At 46.1% G+C, this 14,762-nt stretch overlaps 2 protein-coding genes across 7 annotated transcripts in view; one reads left to right on the forward strand and one right to left on the reverse strand.

Moving 5' to 3' along the window:
• DACH2 (dachshund family transcription factor 2) overlaps positions 1–13,023 on the reverse strand; it is a 311,864-nt gene extending 298,841 nt beyond the window's left edge. Inside the window, exons 1-2 of one of the 4 annotated variants that reach the window (XM_069985711.1) lie at positions 12,938–13,023; positions 4,428–4,605 (exon numbers count right to left, since the gene is read on the reverse strand). The gene's annotated coding sequence lies outside the window, so the exon portion shown is untranslated. Of the gene's footprint in view, positions 1–4,427; positions 4,609–12,617; positions 12,676–12,937 lie in introns of those variants that run through there. The other 3 variants (XM_069985709.1, XM_069985710.1, XM_069985712.1) reach the window with 3 other exon arrangements.
• Positions 13,012–14,762, forward strand: part of LOC138802421 (rab proteins geranylgeranyltransferase component A 1-like) — an 88,136-nt gene continuing 86,385 nt past the window's right edge. Inside the window, exon 1 of one of the 3 annotated variants that reach the window (XM_069985706.1) lies at positions 13,012–13,213. In XM_069985706.1, the coding sequence (XP_069841807.1) occupies positions 13,165–13,213 (49 nt within the window). In that variant the 5' untranslated portion in view covers positions 13,012–13,164. The remainder of the gene's footprint in view (positions 13,214–14,762) is intronic. The other 2 variants (XM_069985705.1, XM_069985703.1) reach the window with 2 other exon arrangements.

Raw genomic sequence — 14,762 nt, forward strand, 5'->3', positions numbered from 1 at the left:
GCCCTGACACCCTTCATCTAATAGGGCCCTGACACCCTTCATCTAATAGGGCCCTGACACCCTTCATCTAATAGAGCCCTGACACCCTTCATCTAATAGGGCCCTGACACCCTTCATCTAATAGGGCCCTGACACCCTTTATCTAATAGGGCCCTGACACCCTTCATCTAATAGGGCGCTGACACCCTTCATCTAATAGGGCGCTGACACCCTTCATCTAATAGGGCGCTGACACCCTTCATCTAATAGGGCCCTGACACCCTTTATCTAATAGGGCCCTGACACCCTTCGTCTAATAGGGCCCTGACACCCTTCATCTAATAGGGCCCTGACACCCTTCGTCTAATAGGGCCCTGACACCCTTCATCTAATAGAGCCCTGACACCTTTCATCTAATAGGGCCCTGACACCCTTCATCTAATAGGGCCCTGACACCCTTCATCTAATAGGGCCCTGACACCCTTCATCTAATAGGGCCCTGACACCCTTCATCTAATAGGGCCCTGACACCCTTCATCTAATAGGGCCCTGACACCCTTCATCTAATAGGGCGCTGACACCCTTCATCTAATAGGGCGCTGACACCCTTCATCTAATAGGGCGCTGACACCCTTCATCTAATAGGGCCCTGACACCCTTCATCTAATAGGGCCCTGACACCCTTCGTCTAATAGGGCCCTGACACCCTTCATCTAATAGGGCCCTGACACCCTTCGTCTAATAGGGCCCTGACACCCTTCATCTAATAGGGCCCTGACACCCTTAGTCTAGGACCCTACTTTGTTTTTACTGATCAATTGAAAGCTACAATTTTTTTCCTATGACACAAAAACAAAAGAAAACAGGGAACTTCAATGTGGATAAGTGAAAAAGTGACGCACTCCTGACCGCAGATACTTTGTTCTTTTTGCTGCAATCACAGATTCGTCTCTTGGGGATTATGGCATTGCTTCCACCTAGCCAGAATCCTGCTCCACACTAATGAGGGGCAACACCCCAAAACAGCTGTCTGTGGATGGATACCTGGCCTTGGTTTTTCCCTTGTCATTACATTGGGGCCACTTATTATGGTGGTTTTAATGGTTTCCCTACAGGAGCCGCTCCTTGGCTGGATCCATTCTGAAGAGATATCTGGCTAGTCCTGTGTTTCAAGACTCTTAAATGAGGCTCCACAGGTTCTTCTTTTGCATATTCATGTTTCTCAGGGGGCAATGCACCTAGGATTTCACTGCATTGAGTGCTTTAACCAGCAGCCAACAGTGTTATCTTTGGCTGGTCTCCCTGAGATCAGTGATCTGTTTCTCTGCTCTCCACTTCCTGACGGAGACAAAATGGACAGCCTGCTCAGCCATTCACTGGCCGCGGTGCTGTTCACTCTCAGTCAGTGATTGGCTGAGCAGGCTTGGAGGCGGCTGCGATCACAGGGGGAGTCCAGACAGGTGAGCATACCCTTTTTTTTGTTTTCTCATGTGCATTGGCATAGCTACCATGGAGGCAGACCATGCAACTGCTACAGCTACGGCTCACAGCACCCACTGGCAGGGCACCCTGCCGTACAAGTTTTTTTTTGTGGCCTGAGGCAGCATTGCATCTCCAGCCACAATAGCACGCACCCCCCCGCCCCATCTATTTGAAAAGCAAAGCAAAGAGTTCATTCTGTCTGTGTGAATTCGGTTAGAAGAGTCTCTCTCTGACCTTATGCACACTCTGCTGCCAGGGAGCAGACACCTGGCTTCATGCCTTCTCCTATTCCCCTTCTCTGGTGCTCGTGGGGTTAAGCCTCCAGGTCTTGCAATCACTCCTGAGACTTCCTCCATCCTGAGTACAGGGGAGGGCTCCCTGGCTGCTATTGGTGTCTAATGCTGCTGTCAGACTCCTTGCTCCTATCAGGGGAGGGGGGGGGGAGTTCTGGCAGCATTTAAAGGGGTTAACCAGAGCTACAAAAACATGGCCACTTTCCCCCTACTGTTGTCTCCAGCTTGGTTGGGGTTTTGAAATTCAGTTCCATTGAAGTAAATGGAGCTTAATTGCAAACTGCACCTGAACTGGAGACAAGAGAGGGGGAAAAGTCGCCATGTTTTTGTAGCGCTGGATAACCCCTTTAAGCTGGTGATTTACACCCTGTAGTTGCAAGAGTATGTTTGGTCGCCAGCTTTATTCTATTATATTGTTATTTGACTCTTATGGTGCGTTTACACAGGCAGATTTATCTGACAGATTTTTGAAGCCAATGCCAGGAACAGACCATAAACAGGGAATAGGTCATAAAGGAAAGACTGAGATTTCTCCTCTTTTCAAATCCATTCCTGGCTTTGGCTTCCAAAATCTGTCAGATAAATCTGCCAGTGTAAACGCACCATTATGCTGGGTTTACACGGAGCGATAATTCGCCCAATCGTACGATTAACAATTTCTAAGTAACGATTTTTCTTTTATAACGATCAGCGTTTAGATGGAACAATATATCGTACAGAAAATTCGTTTTCCGATCGTTTTGCGATCGCTTAAGCCTATCTCGCACATAGGAAAAATCAGTGAACGACTGTTTATACGGAACGATCGGCGAAATTTTTGCGAACGACGAACGATGATTTAAGAACCTGTTAAAAGATCAAAATGAACGATTTCTCGCTCGTCGTTCGATCCTTCACTGCGTTTACACGTACGATTATCGTTCGAATTCGATCGTTATCGTGCAAATTCGCACGATAATCGTTCCGTGTAAACTGAGTTACCTCTTGTTCTTGACCATGGACCGGACTCTGTTTACCTTTTGTTTGCTGATTTGGATTCTGAAGTTACCTCTTGTTGCCGACTTGGACTCTCTGACCTGTTTATTGTTATAACTGGGTGTTCTGTCTTCCGCCCCATGTCCCTAGTTGGGCTACAGACTGTCGCCCAGATGCTGCTCTGGAGTTAGCCTAGGGGGGCAAGTAGGCAGGAACAGGGATTGCGGGTCAAGAGAAGGGACTGCCATCTTCCCGGACCCCAGGACTCCCTGACATAATCAAATCCGAATAATAATGATGAGAACAAGGGGCGCCCACTGACCGAGCCCTATACATGAAGCCCTATTATAGTAGTTATATTCCTGTATATAGGGGGCAGTATTATAGTAGTTATATTCCTGTATATAGGAGCAGTATTATAGTAGTATATTCCTGTATATAGGAGCAGTATTATAGTAGTTATATTCCTGTATATAGGGGCAGTATTATAGTAGTTATAATCCTGTATATAGGAGCAGTATTATAGCAGTTATATTTCTGTATATAGGAGCAGTATTATAGTAGTTATATTCCTGTATATAGGAGCAGTATTATAGTAGTTATATTCCTGTATGTAGGAGCAGTATTATAGTAGTTATATTCCTGTATATAGAAGCAGTATTATAGTAGGTAAATCCCTGTATATAGGAGCATTATTATTATAGTTATATTCCTGTATATAGGAGCAGTATTATAGTAGTTATATTCCTGTATATAGGACCAGTATTATAGTAGTATATTCCTATATATAGGACCAGTATTATAGTAGTTATATCCATGTATATAGGAGCAGTATTATAGTAGTATATTCCTGTATATAGGAGCAGTATTATAGTAGTTATATTCCTGTATATAGGGGCAGTATTATAGTAGTTATAATCCTGTATATAGAAACAGTATTATAGTAGTTATATTCCTGTATATAGGAGCAGTATTATAGTAGTTATATCCCTGTATATAGGAGCAGTAATATAGTAGTGTATTCCTGTATATAGGAGCAGTATTATAGTAGTTATATTCCTGTATATGGGAGTAGTATTATAGTAGTTATATTCCTGTATATAGGAGCAGTAATATAGTAGTGTATTCCTGTATATAGGGGGCAGTATTATAGTAGTTATATTCCTGTATATAGGAGTAGTATTATAGTAGTTATATTCCTGTATATAGAAGCAGTATTATAGTAGTTATATCCCTGTATATAGGAACAGTATTATAGTAGTATATCCCTGTATATAGGAGCAGTATTATAGTAGTTATATCTCTGTATATAGGAGCAGTATTATAGTAGTTATATTCCTGTATATAGGAGCAGTATTATAGTAGTTATATTCCTGTATATAGGAGCAGTATTATAGTAGTTATATTCCTGTATATAGGGGGCAGTATTATAGTAGTTATATTCTTGTATATAGGAGCAGTATTATAGTAGTTATATTCTTGTATATAGGAGCAGTATTATAGTAGTTATATTCCTGTATATAGGAGCAGTATTATAGTAGTTATATTCCTGTATATAGGAGCAGTATTATAGTAGTATATTCCTGTATATAGGGGGCAGTATTATAGTAGTTATATTCTTGTATATAGGAGCAGTATTATAATAGTTATATTCTTGTATATGAGGCAGTATTATTCTAGTTATATTCTCTTACTTACAGTAATATAGAAGTCATTTCTCATGCAGTATACTGTGAGTAGTTGTCATCTTCTGTTGTTGCTCATGACAGGATTCACTTTTCAATTTGCTGTCTGTGTTGACATGAGATTGTCCAGAATCCCTATAGCAGTATCCATGTTTTTGGCGCTCGTGTTCGGTGCAGTTTGTTTTCAGGAACTGCTGAATAATTAACAGGAAAGTCAGGTTAGTTTTGCATTTTATGATTAAATTGTGAAAAACTGAGCGGACTGTGAGCAGCGATACATCTTTAATGACTCAATATCATAAAATTTCAAGTCTCATCTATTCTCACCATTGGCTGCAGCGGAAACGATGAGGAAATTAAAGTGAAAATTGAGTCTAATTATTATTTTATGATTCATATCTTAGTTTGTGTTTTTACTTGATGCAGGGAGACAAAATATAAAATTAACCATTTCCTTACTCAGGTCTTGTACTTGTACTGCTGCACAAAGCTGTGTTCTAAGCTTCTGTATCTAAGCTGTTCAAGTGTGATACTGTTTGCTGAGCAGCCATGTAGATAAGCATATTTTGCATGATAATGGATGCTGAGCAGTGTATCTAATGGTGCGTTTACACGTAACGATTATCATGCGAATTTGAATTCGAACGATAATCGTATGTGTAAACACAGCGAACGATCAAACGCCGAACGAGATATCGTTCATTTTGATCTTTCAACATGTTCTCAAATCGTCGTTCGCAAAAAATTTGCAGATTTTCGTTCCGTGTAAACAGTCGTCGCGAAAGTCTGGCTGCCCGCACCCCGGCCCCCCGCTCATCCGCAGCCGCCTGCGTCGGCTTGATCGCCACCCCCGCAGGCCGATCGCCACCCCAGCCGCCCCGATCGCCACCCCCGACGCTCCGATCGCCACCCCCGACGCTCCGATCGCCACCCCCGCCACCGCTCCGATAGCCCCTGCCGCCGATCCGATAGCCCCCGCTGCCCCGGCCACGAGCATACCTTACCTGCTCGGCGTAACGGGTGTTCAAAATTCCCGACTCCCCTCTTCAGCCAATCAATGCACGGCAGCACTGATTGGCTGAAGAGGAGCTGTTTGAAATTCCCGACTCCCCTCTTCAGCCAATCAATGAACTGAAGAGGGGAGCCGGGAATTTCAAACACCCGCCACGCCGAGCAGGTAAGGTATGCTCGTGGCGGGGGCTATCGTGGCGTCGGCGGGGGTGGTGATCGGAGCGGTGGCGGGGGTGGCGATCGGGGCGGCGGGGGTGGCGATCAGGGCGGCGGGGGTGGCGATCAGGGCGGCGGGGTGGCGATCGGGCTGGCGGGGGTGGCGATTAAGCCGGCGCAGGGGGCTGCGGATGAGCGGGGTGCCGGGCTGCGGATGGGCGGGGGGCCAGGCTGCGGATGGGCGGTGGACCGGGCTGCGGGTGGAGGGGGCGGGCGATCTTAAAATGATCGCAAAACAATTTTTCCGTACGATATATCGTACCGTCTAAACGCTGATCGTTATTTTATAAAAAACGTTGCTCTGACATCGTTAATCGTGCAATCGGGCCAATTATAGTCCAGTGTAAACGTAGAATAAGCCTTTCATATGTAATATCGCCTGTTAAGCTGCTGTATCTAAGCTTTATGATGTTTGATACTTTCTGCTTTTGTATCTAATCATGTGTAATACTGTGATAATAAATGCACAGCTAATATGATAATAGGCAGACATCTCTACCAAACCGCTTTATGTAACTCGTAGGACACTGCCTGCTGAATGTGGTATCTAAACCTTTAGGCCACGTTTAAATGCTTTAGGACGGCCACTGTCTGAGAAGTTCAACCCGGCTGGTACCGCAGTACTGGCCGGATGAACTTAATTTATTTTGAATTGGAATGTGGGCACATTCACATGTAAATTTTGGCTGTATATATATATATATATATATACTAGAAAATGTACCCGGCGCTGCCCGGGTATAAAGTGTCAGTGTGTTAATTAGATTTGTTCTAAGGTGCCCAGGAGGCCAATCTAAAGGTATTGTTTCATCTAAGTTAATCAGTGGAATTAGTGTATACCTGTAGTGCATAGTTGGAGGGGTTCTGTATACCCACAATGTATAGTTTTTAGGCGTCTCGCATATCTGTAGTGCATAGTTGGGGGGGCTGTATACCTATAGTGTATAGTTGTGGGGGTCCTGTATACCTGTAGTGTGTAGTTAGGGGGGCTGTATACCTGTAGTGTATAGTTGAGGGAGGTCCTGTATACTTGCAGTGTACAGTTGGTGAAGGTCCTGTATACCTGTACTGTATAGTTCGGGGGTCCTGTATACCTGTAGTATATAGTTGGTGCTGTATACCTGTAATGTATAGTTAGTGGAGGTCTTGTATACCTGTAATTTATAGTTTAAGGGTCCTGGATACCTGTAGTGTATAATTGGTGGAGGTCTTGTATACCTGTAGTATATAGTTCGGGGGTCCTGTATACCTGTAGTGCATAGTTTGAGGGTCCTGTATAACTGTAGTATAGAGTTGGTGGAGGTCCTGTTTACCTGTAGTGTATAGTTTGGGGTCCTATATACCTGTAGTATATAGTTGGTGGAGTTCCTGTATACCTGTAGTATATAGCTTTGGGGTCCTTTATACCTGTAGTGTATAGTTTGGGGTCCTGTATACCTGTAGTATATAGTTGGTGGAGTTCCTGTATACCTGTAGTATATAGCTTTGGGGTCCTGTATACCTGTAGTAAAGAGTTGGTGAAGGTGCTGTATACCTTTAGTATAGAGTTGGTGTAGGTCCTGTATACCTGTAGTGTATAGTTTTGAGGTCCTGTATACCTGTAGTGTATAGTTTGGGGTCCTATATACCTGTAGTATATAGTTGGTGGAGTTCCTGTATACCTGTAGTGTATAGTTTTGGGGTCCTATATACCTGTAGTGTATAGTTTGGGGTCCTGTATACCTGTAGTATATAGTTGGTGGAGGTCCCGTGCACTTGTAGTGTATAGTTTTGGGGTCCTGTATACCTGTAGTGTCCTGTATACCTGCAGGGTCGTATTTACCATTAGGCACCCATGGTCTGGTGCGTAGCGTAGCACCTTGCAGAGGGGCAGTACCCTCCCGTTCAGACTTGCCAGAAAATCTTTGGTCAGGTCTGGTGTGGCGGTGTTCTCCAGTCACAGTGTGGTGATATTGGTCAGGTCTGGTATAGTGGTGTTATCCAGTCACAGCATGGCGGTATTGGTCAGGTCTGGTATGGCAGTGTTATCCAGTCACAGTATGGCGGTATTGGTCAGGTCTGGTATGGCAGTGTTATCCAGTCACAGTATGGCGGTATTGGTCAGGTGTGGTATGACAGTGTTATCCAGTTACAGTATGGCAGTATTGGTCAGGTCTGGTATAGCAGTTTTTTCCAGTTATAGTATGGTGGTATTGGTCAGGTGTGTTATGACAGTGTTATTCCGTCACAGTATGGTGGTATTGGTCAGGTCTGGTATAGCGGTGTTATCCAGTCACAGTATGGTGGTATTGGTCAGGTGTGGTATAGTGGTGTTATCCAGTCAGAGTATGGCGGTATTGGTCAGGTCTGGTATGACAGTGTTATCCAGCACAGTATGGCGTTATTGGTCAGGTCTGGTATGACAGTGTTATCCAGCACAGTATGGCAGTATTGGTCAGGTCTGGTATGACAGTGTTATCCAGCATAGTATGGCGGTATTGGTCAGGTCTGGTATGACAGTGTTATCCAGCACAGTATGGCGGTATTGGTCAGGTCTGGTATGGCTGTGTTATCCAGTCACAGTATGGCGGTATTGGTCAGGTCTGGTATGGCAGTGTTATGCAGTCACAGTATGGCGGCATTGGTCAGGTGTGGTATGACAGTGTTATCCAGTTACAGTATGGTGGTATTGGTCAGGTCTGGTATAGCAGTTTTTTCCATTTATAGTATGGTGGTATTGGTCAGGTGTGTTATGACAGTGTTATCCCATCACAGTATGGTGGTATTGGTCAGGTCTGGTATAGCGGTGTTATCCTGTCACAGTATGGCGGTATTGGTCAGGTCTGATATGATGGTGTTATCCAGTCACAGTATGGCGGTATTGGTCAGGTCTGGTGTGGCAGTGTTACCCAGTCACAGTTTGGTGGTATTGCTCAGGTCTGGTATGGCAGTGTTATCCAGTCACAGTATGGTGGTATTGGTCAGGTGTGGTATAGTGGTGTTATCCAGTCACAGTATGGCGGTATTGGTCAGGTCTGGTATGACAGTGTTATCCAGCACAGTATGGCGGTATTGGTCAGGTCTGGTATGACAGTGTTATCCAGCACAGTATGGCGGTATTGGTCAGGTCTGGTATGGCTGTGTTATCCAGTCACAGTATGGCGGTATTGGTCAGGTCTGGTGTGGCAGTGTTATCCAGCACAGTATGGTGGTATTGGTCAGGTCTGGTATGACAGTGTTATCCAGCACAGTATGGCGGTATTGGTCAGGTCTGGTATGACAGTGTTATCCAGCACAGTATGGCGGTATTGGTCAGGTCTGGTGTGGCAGTATTACCCAGTCAGTGTTTGCTATACCTGTAGTGCCCTCTATATATATGTACTGTATAGATGGAGTAGGGGGTCCTGTATATACATGTACTGTATAGATGGAGTAGGGGGTCCTGTATATACATGTACTGTATAGATGGAGTAGGGGGTCCTATATACATGTACTGTATAGATGGAGTAGGGGGTCCTGTATACATGTACTGTATAGATGGAGTAGGGGGTCCTGTATACATGTACTGTATAGATGGAGTAGGCGGTCCCATATACATGTACTGTTTAGATGGAGTAGGGGGTCCTGTATATACATGTACTGTATAGATGGAGTAGGGGGTCCTGTATACATGTACTGTATAGTTGGAGTAGGGGGTCCTGTATATACATGTACTGTATAGTTGGAGTAGGGGGTCCTGTATATACATGTACTGTATAGATGGAGTAGGGGGTCCTGTATACATGTACTGTATAGATGGAGTAGGGGCTCCTGTATATACATGTACTGTATAGATGGAGTAGGGGGTCCTGTATACATGTACTGTATAGATGGAGTAGGGGCTCCTGTATATACATGTACTGTATGGATGGAGTAGGGGGTCCTGTATATACATGTACTGTATAGATGGAGTAGGGGGTCCTGTATATACATGTACTGTATAGATGGAGTAGGAGGTCCTGTATATACATGTACTGTATAGATGGAGTAGGGGGTCCTGTATACATGTACTGTATAGATGGAGTAGGGGGCCCTGTATATACATGTACTGTATAGATGGAGTAGGGGGTCCTGTATATACATGTACTGTATAGATGGAGTAGGGGGCCCTGTATATACATGTACTGTATAGATGGAGTAGGGGGTCCTGTATACATGTACTGTATAGATGGAGTAGGGGGTCCTGTATATACATGTACTGTATAGATGGAGTAGGGGGTCCTGTATACATGTACTGTATAGATGGAGTAGGGGGTCCTGTATACATGTACTGTATAGATGGAGTAGGGGTCTACCAGTTATTACTGTGGATGTTGTGAGGCAGCTTCCCTAGCAACCATTGCTCCCTGTGAAAATGAAAGCAGTAATCCTATTGGTTGCTAAGGCTCCAACTGCCGTGTCTGCTGCAGCTAATTATATCACCTGTGTTTGCAGTGAGGAGATTTTCCCATTCATCTCTATGGGGCGCCTCTCTTTCCCCTCCCCCTCCTCTCCTGTACATCTGGTGGGGACGGGACCTTCGCTAAAACCTTCCCGGGCACCAATGTATCTGTGGGCCAAATTTGGGGTCAAACGGTTCAGGCGTTTGGAAGTCTATTTGGGACAGACAGACAGACTTTGATTTTTATTATATAGATATACAGTATATATATATATATATATATATATATATATATTACATTCGGCTGTGCCTGCGTTCTAATTAATCATTGCAGGCAATGTAATGTCCAACCGGAGCCGTACTTTACATTGTCTGCAGCCGCTAGTCAATGAATAGCACGACATATCAGTTGTCAGTGCGGTCGCATGGAATCCCAGGTGGAGTGTAAAGCAGGATTTCATAGAAAACAATGTTTTATTTTCACTAAATCCTGCAACAACAGCCATTAGTTAGTGAAAAAATACATTGTGTGAACGTGGCCTTAATGTGTGATGCTGTTTCCTAAACCATGAGATCTATCAAAGCTGTCAACCTCGAGCTGTAGATTGCTGGAAATATGTAGGTTGTGATTTGTAATAGGCACAAGGACAGATGTGATTAAAGGGACACTCCTGCGAAAAACTTTTTACTTCAGGAAGTTATATATATTTGTAATTTACGTCTATTTAAAAATCTCCAGTCTTCCATTACTTATCAGCTACTGTATGTCCTGCAGGAAGTGGTGTGTTCTTTCCAGTCTGACAGTGCTCTCTGCTGCCACCTCTGTCCATGTCAGGAACTGTCCAGAGCAGCAGCAAATCCCCATAGAAAACCTCTCCTGCTCTGGACAGTTCCTGACATGGACAGAGGTGGCAGCAGAGAGCACTGTGTCAGACTGGAAAGAATACACCACTTCCTGCAGGACATACAGCAGCTGATAAGTACTGGAAGACTGGAGATTTTTAAATAGAAGTAAATCACAAATCTACATAACTTTCTGATACCAGCTGGTTTAAAAGAAAATGATTTTTACCGGAGTACCCCTTTAATGACAGATTATGTACAGCGCTGTAGAATATTTTGGTATTATATAAATAAAGTATTATTTATTATTATAATTGGAGTAGTCTTTCTCAGGCATGGCTTAATACATCACATATATTAGCATCACACCGAAGACCAGACCCCTACAACAACATCAGTTCAGGTAACGACCAGTCACTGTGTGGGGTGGGTCACTGCTGCGGCCGGTCACTGTGTGGGGTGGGTCACTGCTGCGGCCGGTCACTGTGTGGGGTGGGTCACGGCTGCGGCCGGTCACTGTGTGAGATGAGTGACTGCTGTGGTCGGTCACTGTGTGAGGTGGGTCACTGCTGCCGCTATGTGAGGTGGGTCACTGCTGCGGTCGGTCACTGTGTGAGGTCGGTCACTGTGTGAGGTGGGTCACTGCTGCGGCCGGTCACTGTTTTGAGGTGGGTCACTGATGCGGTTGGTCACTGTGTGAGGTGGGTCACTGCTGTGGTGGGTCACTGTGTGAGGTGGGTCACTGCTGCGGTCGGTCACTGTGTGAGGTGGGTCACTGCTGCGGTCGGTCACTGCTGCGGCCAGTCACTGTGTGAGGTGGGTCACTGCTGTGGCCAGTCACTGTGTGAGGTGGGTCACTGCTGTGGTGGGTCACTGTTTTGAGGTGGGTCACTGCTGCGGTCGGTAACTGCTGCGGCTGGTCATTGTGTGAGGTGGGTCACTGCTGTGGCCAGTCACTGTGTGAGGTGTGTCACTGCTGCGGTTGGTCACTGTGTGAGGTGGGTCACTGGATGGGTCACTGCTGCGGTCTGTCACTGTGTGAGGTGGGTCACTGTTGTGGTCGGTCACTGCTGTGGTCGGTCACTGTGTAAGGTGGGTCACTGGATGGGTCACTGCTGCGGTCGGTCACTGTGTGAGGCCGGTCACTGCTGTAGTCAGTCACTGTGTGAGGTGGGTCACTGGATGGGTCACCGCTGCGGCCGGTCACTGTGTGAGGTGGGTCACTGCTGTAGTCGGTCACTGTGTGAGGTGGGTCACTGGATGGGTCACCGCTGCAGCCGGTCACTGTGTGAGGTGGGTCACTGCGGTAGTCGGTCACTGTGTGAGGTGGGTCACTGCTGTGGTCGGTCACTGTGTGAGGTGGGTCACTGCTGCGGCCGGTCACTGTGTGAGGTGGGTCACTGCTGTGGTCGGTCACTGTGTGAGGTGGGTCACTGCTGCAGCCGGTCACTGTGTGAGGTGGGTCACTGCGGTAGTCGGTCACTGTGTGAGGTGGGTCACTGCTGTGGCCAGTCACTGTGTGAGGTCAGTTACTGTTGTGGTCGGTCACTGTGTGAGGTGGGTCACTGCGGTAGTCGGTCACTGTGTGAGGTGGGTCACTGCTGTAGTCGGTCACTGTGTGAGGTGGGTCACTGCTGCGGCCGGTCACTGTGTGAGGTGGGTCACTGCTGTGGCCAGTCACTGTGTGAGGTCAGTTACTGCTGCGGTCGGTCACTGGATAGGTCACTGCGGTACCTGGTGGCTGATGTCCTGGTCACAGTACTCAGCCATAACTCCTCACACACAGTGGAGACATAATGGTGGATACAACTATAAGTATTAGTGATGTCTGCCATCATGAGTGTTTCCCAATCCATTGTATCCAATCCTGTACTGTGTGACACTGTCTGATGCGCTGCTGTATCTAAGCTTATCATGTGCAGCACCATCTCCAGCTGGAATCCTACAACCAATCAGATCGCTGCTTTCACTTTCTCTTCCTTAGTAGTAAAAGTGATGCAGAGATTTGATTGGTTGTCATGGGTAACGCTCCTCCCCTATTTCTTAGCTGTGACCTGTTGCTTTCTGCGGGTCTGGATACCCAGGAGGCGGCGGAGCAGTCCACTCTGCGGGGATGATGGGGGTTGTTATACCCAGTAGGAAGATAACTGTACGATGTACTCCATACAGTCTCCATCACCGGGTACTTGACCACAGTAAAGATGGCCGCCCGACCTTCACCAGACCTAATGGCTTAGCTCTTCCGGCTTGGTTGGTCACATGATCACTCCGCCTCGGCAAGATGGCTGACGACCTGCCTGCAGAGCTGGATGTGGTGATTCTCGGGACAGGTGGGGACACATGATGATGTCGTGATATGATAGAGATGTGTTATGGGTGTGTGTGTGACCCGGTGGGGGGCGGGGTCAGAGGCATGGCCCGCCCTGTCAGCTATTCACCTTCATTTATTGATGATTCATTCAGCGGGTGACAGGACGGTAACGGGGCCCCTGTGTGGGAGTGTCCGTGATGGGGACCCATACACCCTATAGAGTAATATACAGGTACTGGGCCCCTCATATAGTGACCCCATACACCCTATACACCCTATACAGTAATATACAGGTGCAGGGCCCCTCATATAGTGACCCCAGGAGCCCCATACACCCTATACTGTAATATACAGGTGCTGGGCTCTGTATATAGTGACCCAAGGAGCCCCATAGACCCTATACAGTAATATACAGGTACTGGGCTCTATATATAGTGACCCCATACACCCTATACAGTAATATACAGGTGCTGGGCCCCTCATATAGTGACCCCAGGAGCCCCATACACCCTATACAGTAATATACAGGTGCTGGGCCCCTCATATAGTGACCCCATACACCCTATACAGTAATATACAGGTACTGGGCTCTGTATATAGTGACCCCATACACCCTATACAGTAATATGCAGGTACTGGGCTCTGTATATAGTGACCCCAGGAGCCCCATACACCCTATACAGTAATATACAGGTGCTGGGCCCCTCATATAGTGACCCCAGGAGCCCCATACACCCTATACAGTAATACACAGGTGCTGGGCCCCTCATATAGTGACCCCAGATACAGTAATATACAGGTGCTGGGCTCCTCATATAGTGACCCCAGATACAGTAATATACAGGTGCTGGGCTCTGTATATAGTGACCCCAGGAGCCCCATACACCCTGTACAGTAATATACAGGTGCTGGGTTCCTTATATAGTAGCTCAAGGAGCCCCATACACCCTATACACTGTATAGTGTATAATGGAATACATACTGTGGTGATGTGAAGCACATCAGTAAAATAATTAGTCCTGTGTATACTGAGCTCAGAGCAGGAAAGAAAGCTAAGGGGTGGGTAAGCGAACGGAACAATCAGGGGGAAGCACTGCATAATAGGAAATGTAGTTATGTAGTTTCCCGTTCCTGGTCTCCACATATAAATCCGTGCGATTTCATCTGCAGTCTGGTCCCCTGTTCTGCTGTCTGATCTTTAGCTTTTTGGCTGATCACATCTTTTGTGCCGGAATTAAAATGATCAGTAGTTGCCCACACATCTTCCCATAGGAATGATAATATGTGGATGACCAAAATTAAGTTAATGTGAACCAATCAGCACATTAGTGCAAATGAAGGGGGTCATCCAGTGTTAAAAAAACATGGCCAGAAACAACATGACTCTTGTCTCCAGTTCAGGTGCAGTTAAAGGGGTTCTCCACCTAAGAGTGAAAAAATGAAATGCTAGCTGGTCTTGAGGCCCTATTACACCAAAAGATGTCTGACAGATTATTTTGAAATTTTTTTCAGCCAAAGCCAGGAATGGATTTGAAAAAAAGATAAATTACAGTTTTATCTTTACAACC

The sequence above is a fragment of the Dendropsophus ebraccatus genome, chromosome 10, assembly GCF_027789765.1.
Source record: "Dendropsophus ebraccatus isolate aDenEbr1 chromosome 10, aDenEbr1.pat, whole genome shotgun sequence".
NCBI lineage: Eukaryota > Metazoa > Chordata > Amphibia > Anura > Hylidae > Dendropsophus > Dendropsophus ebraccatus.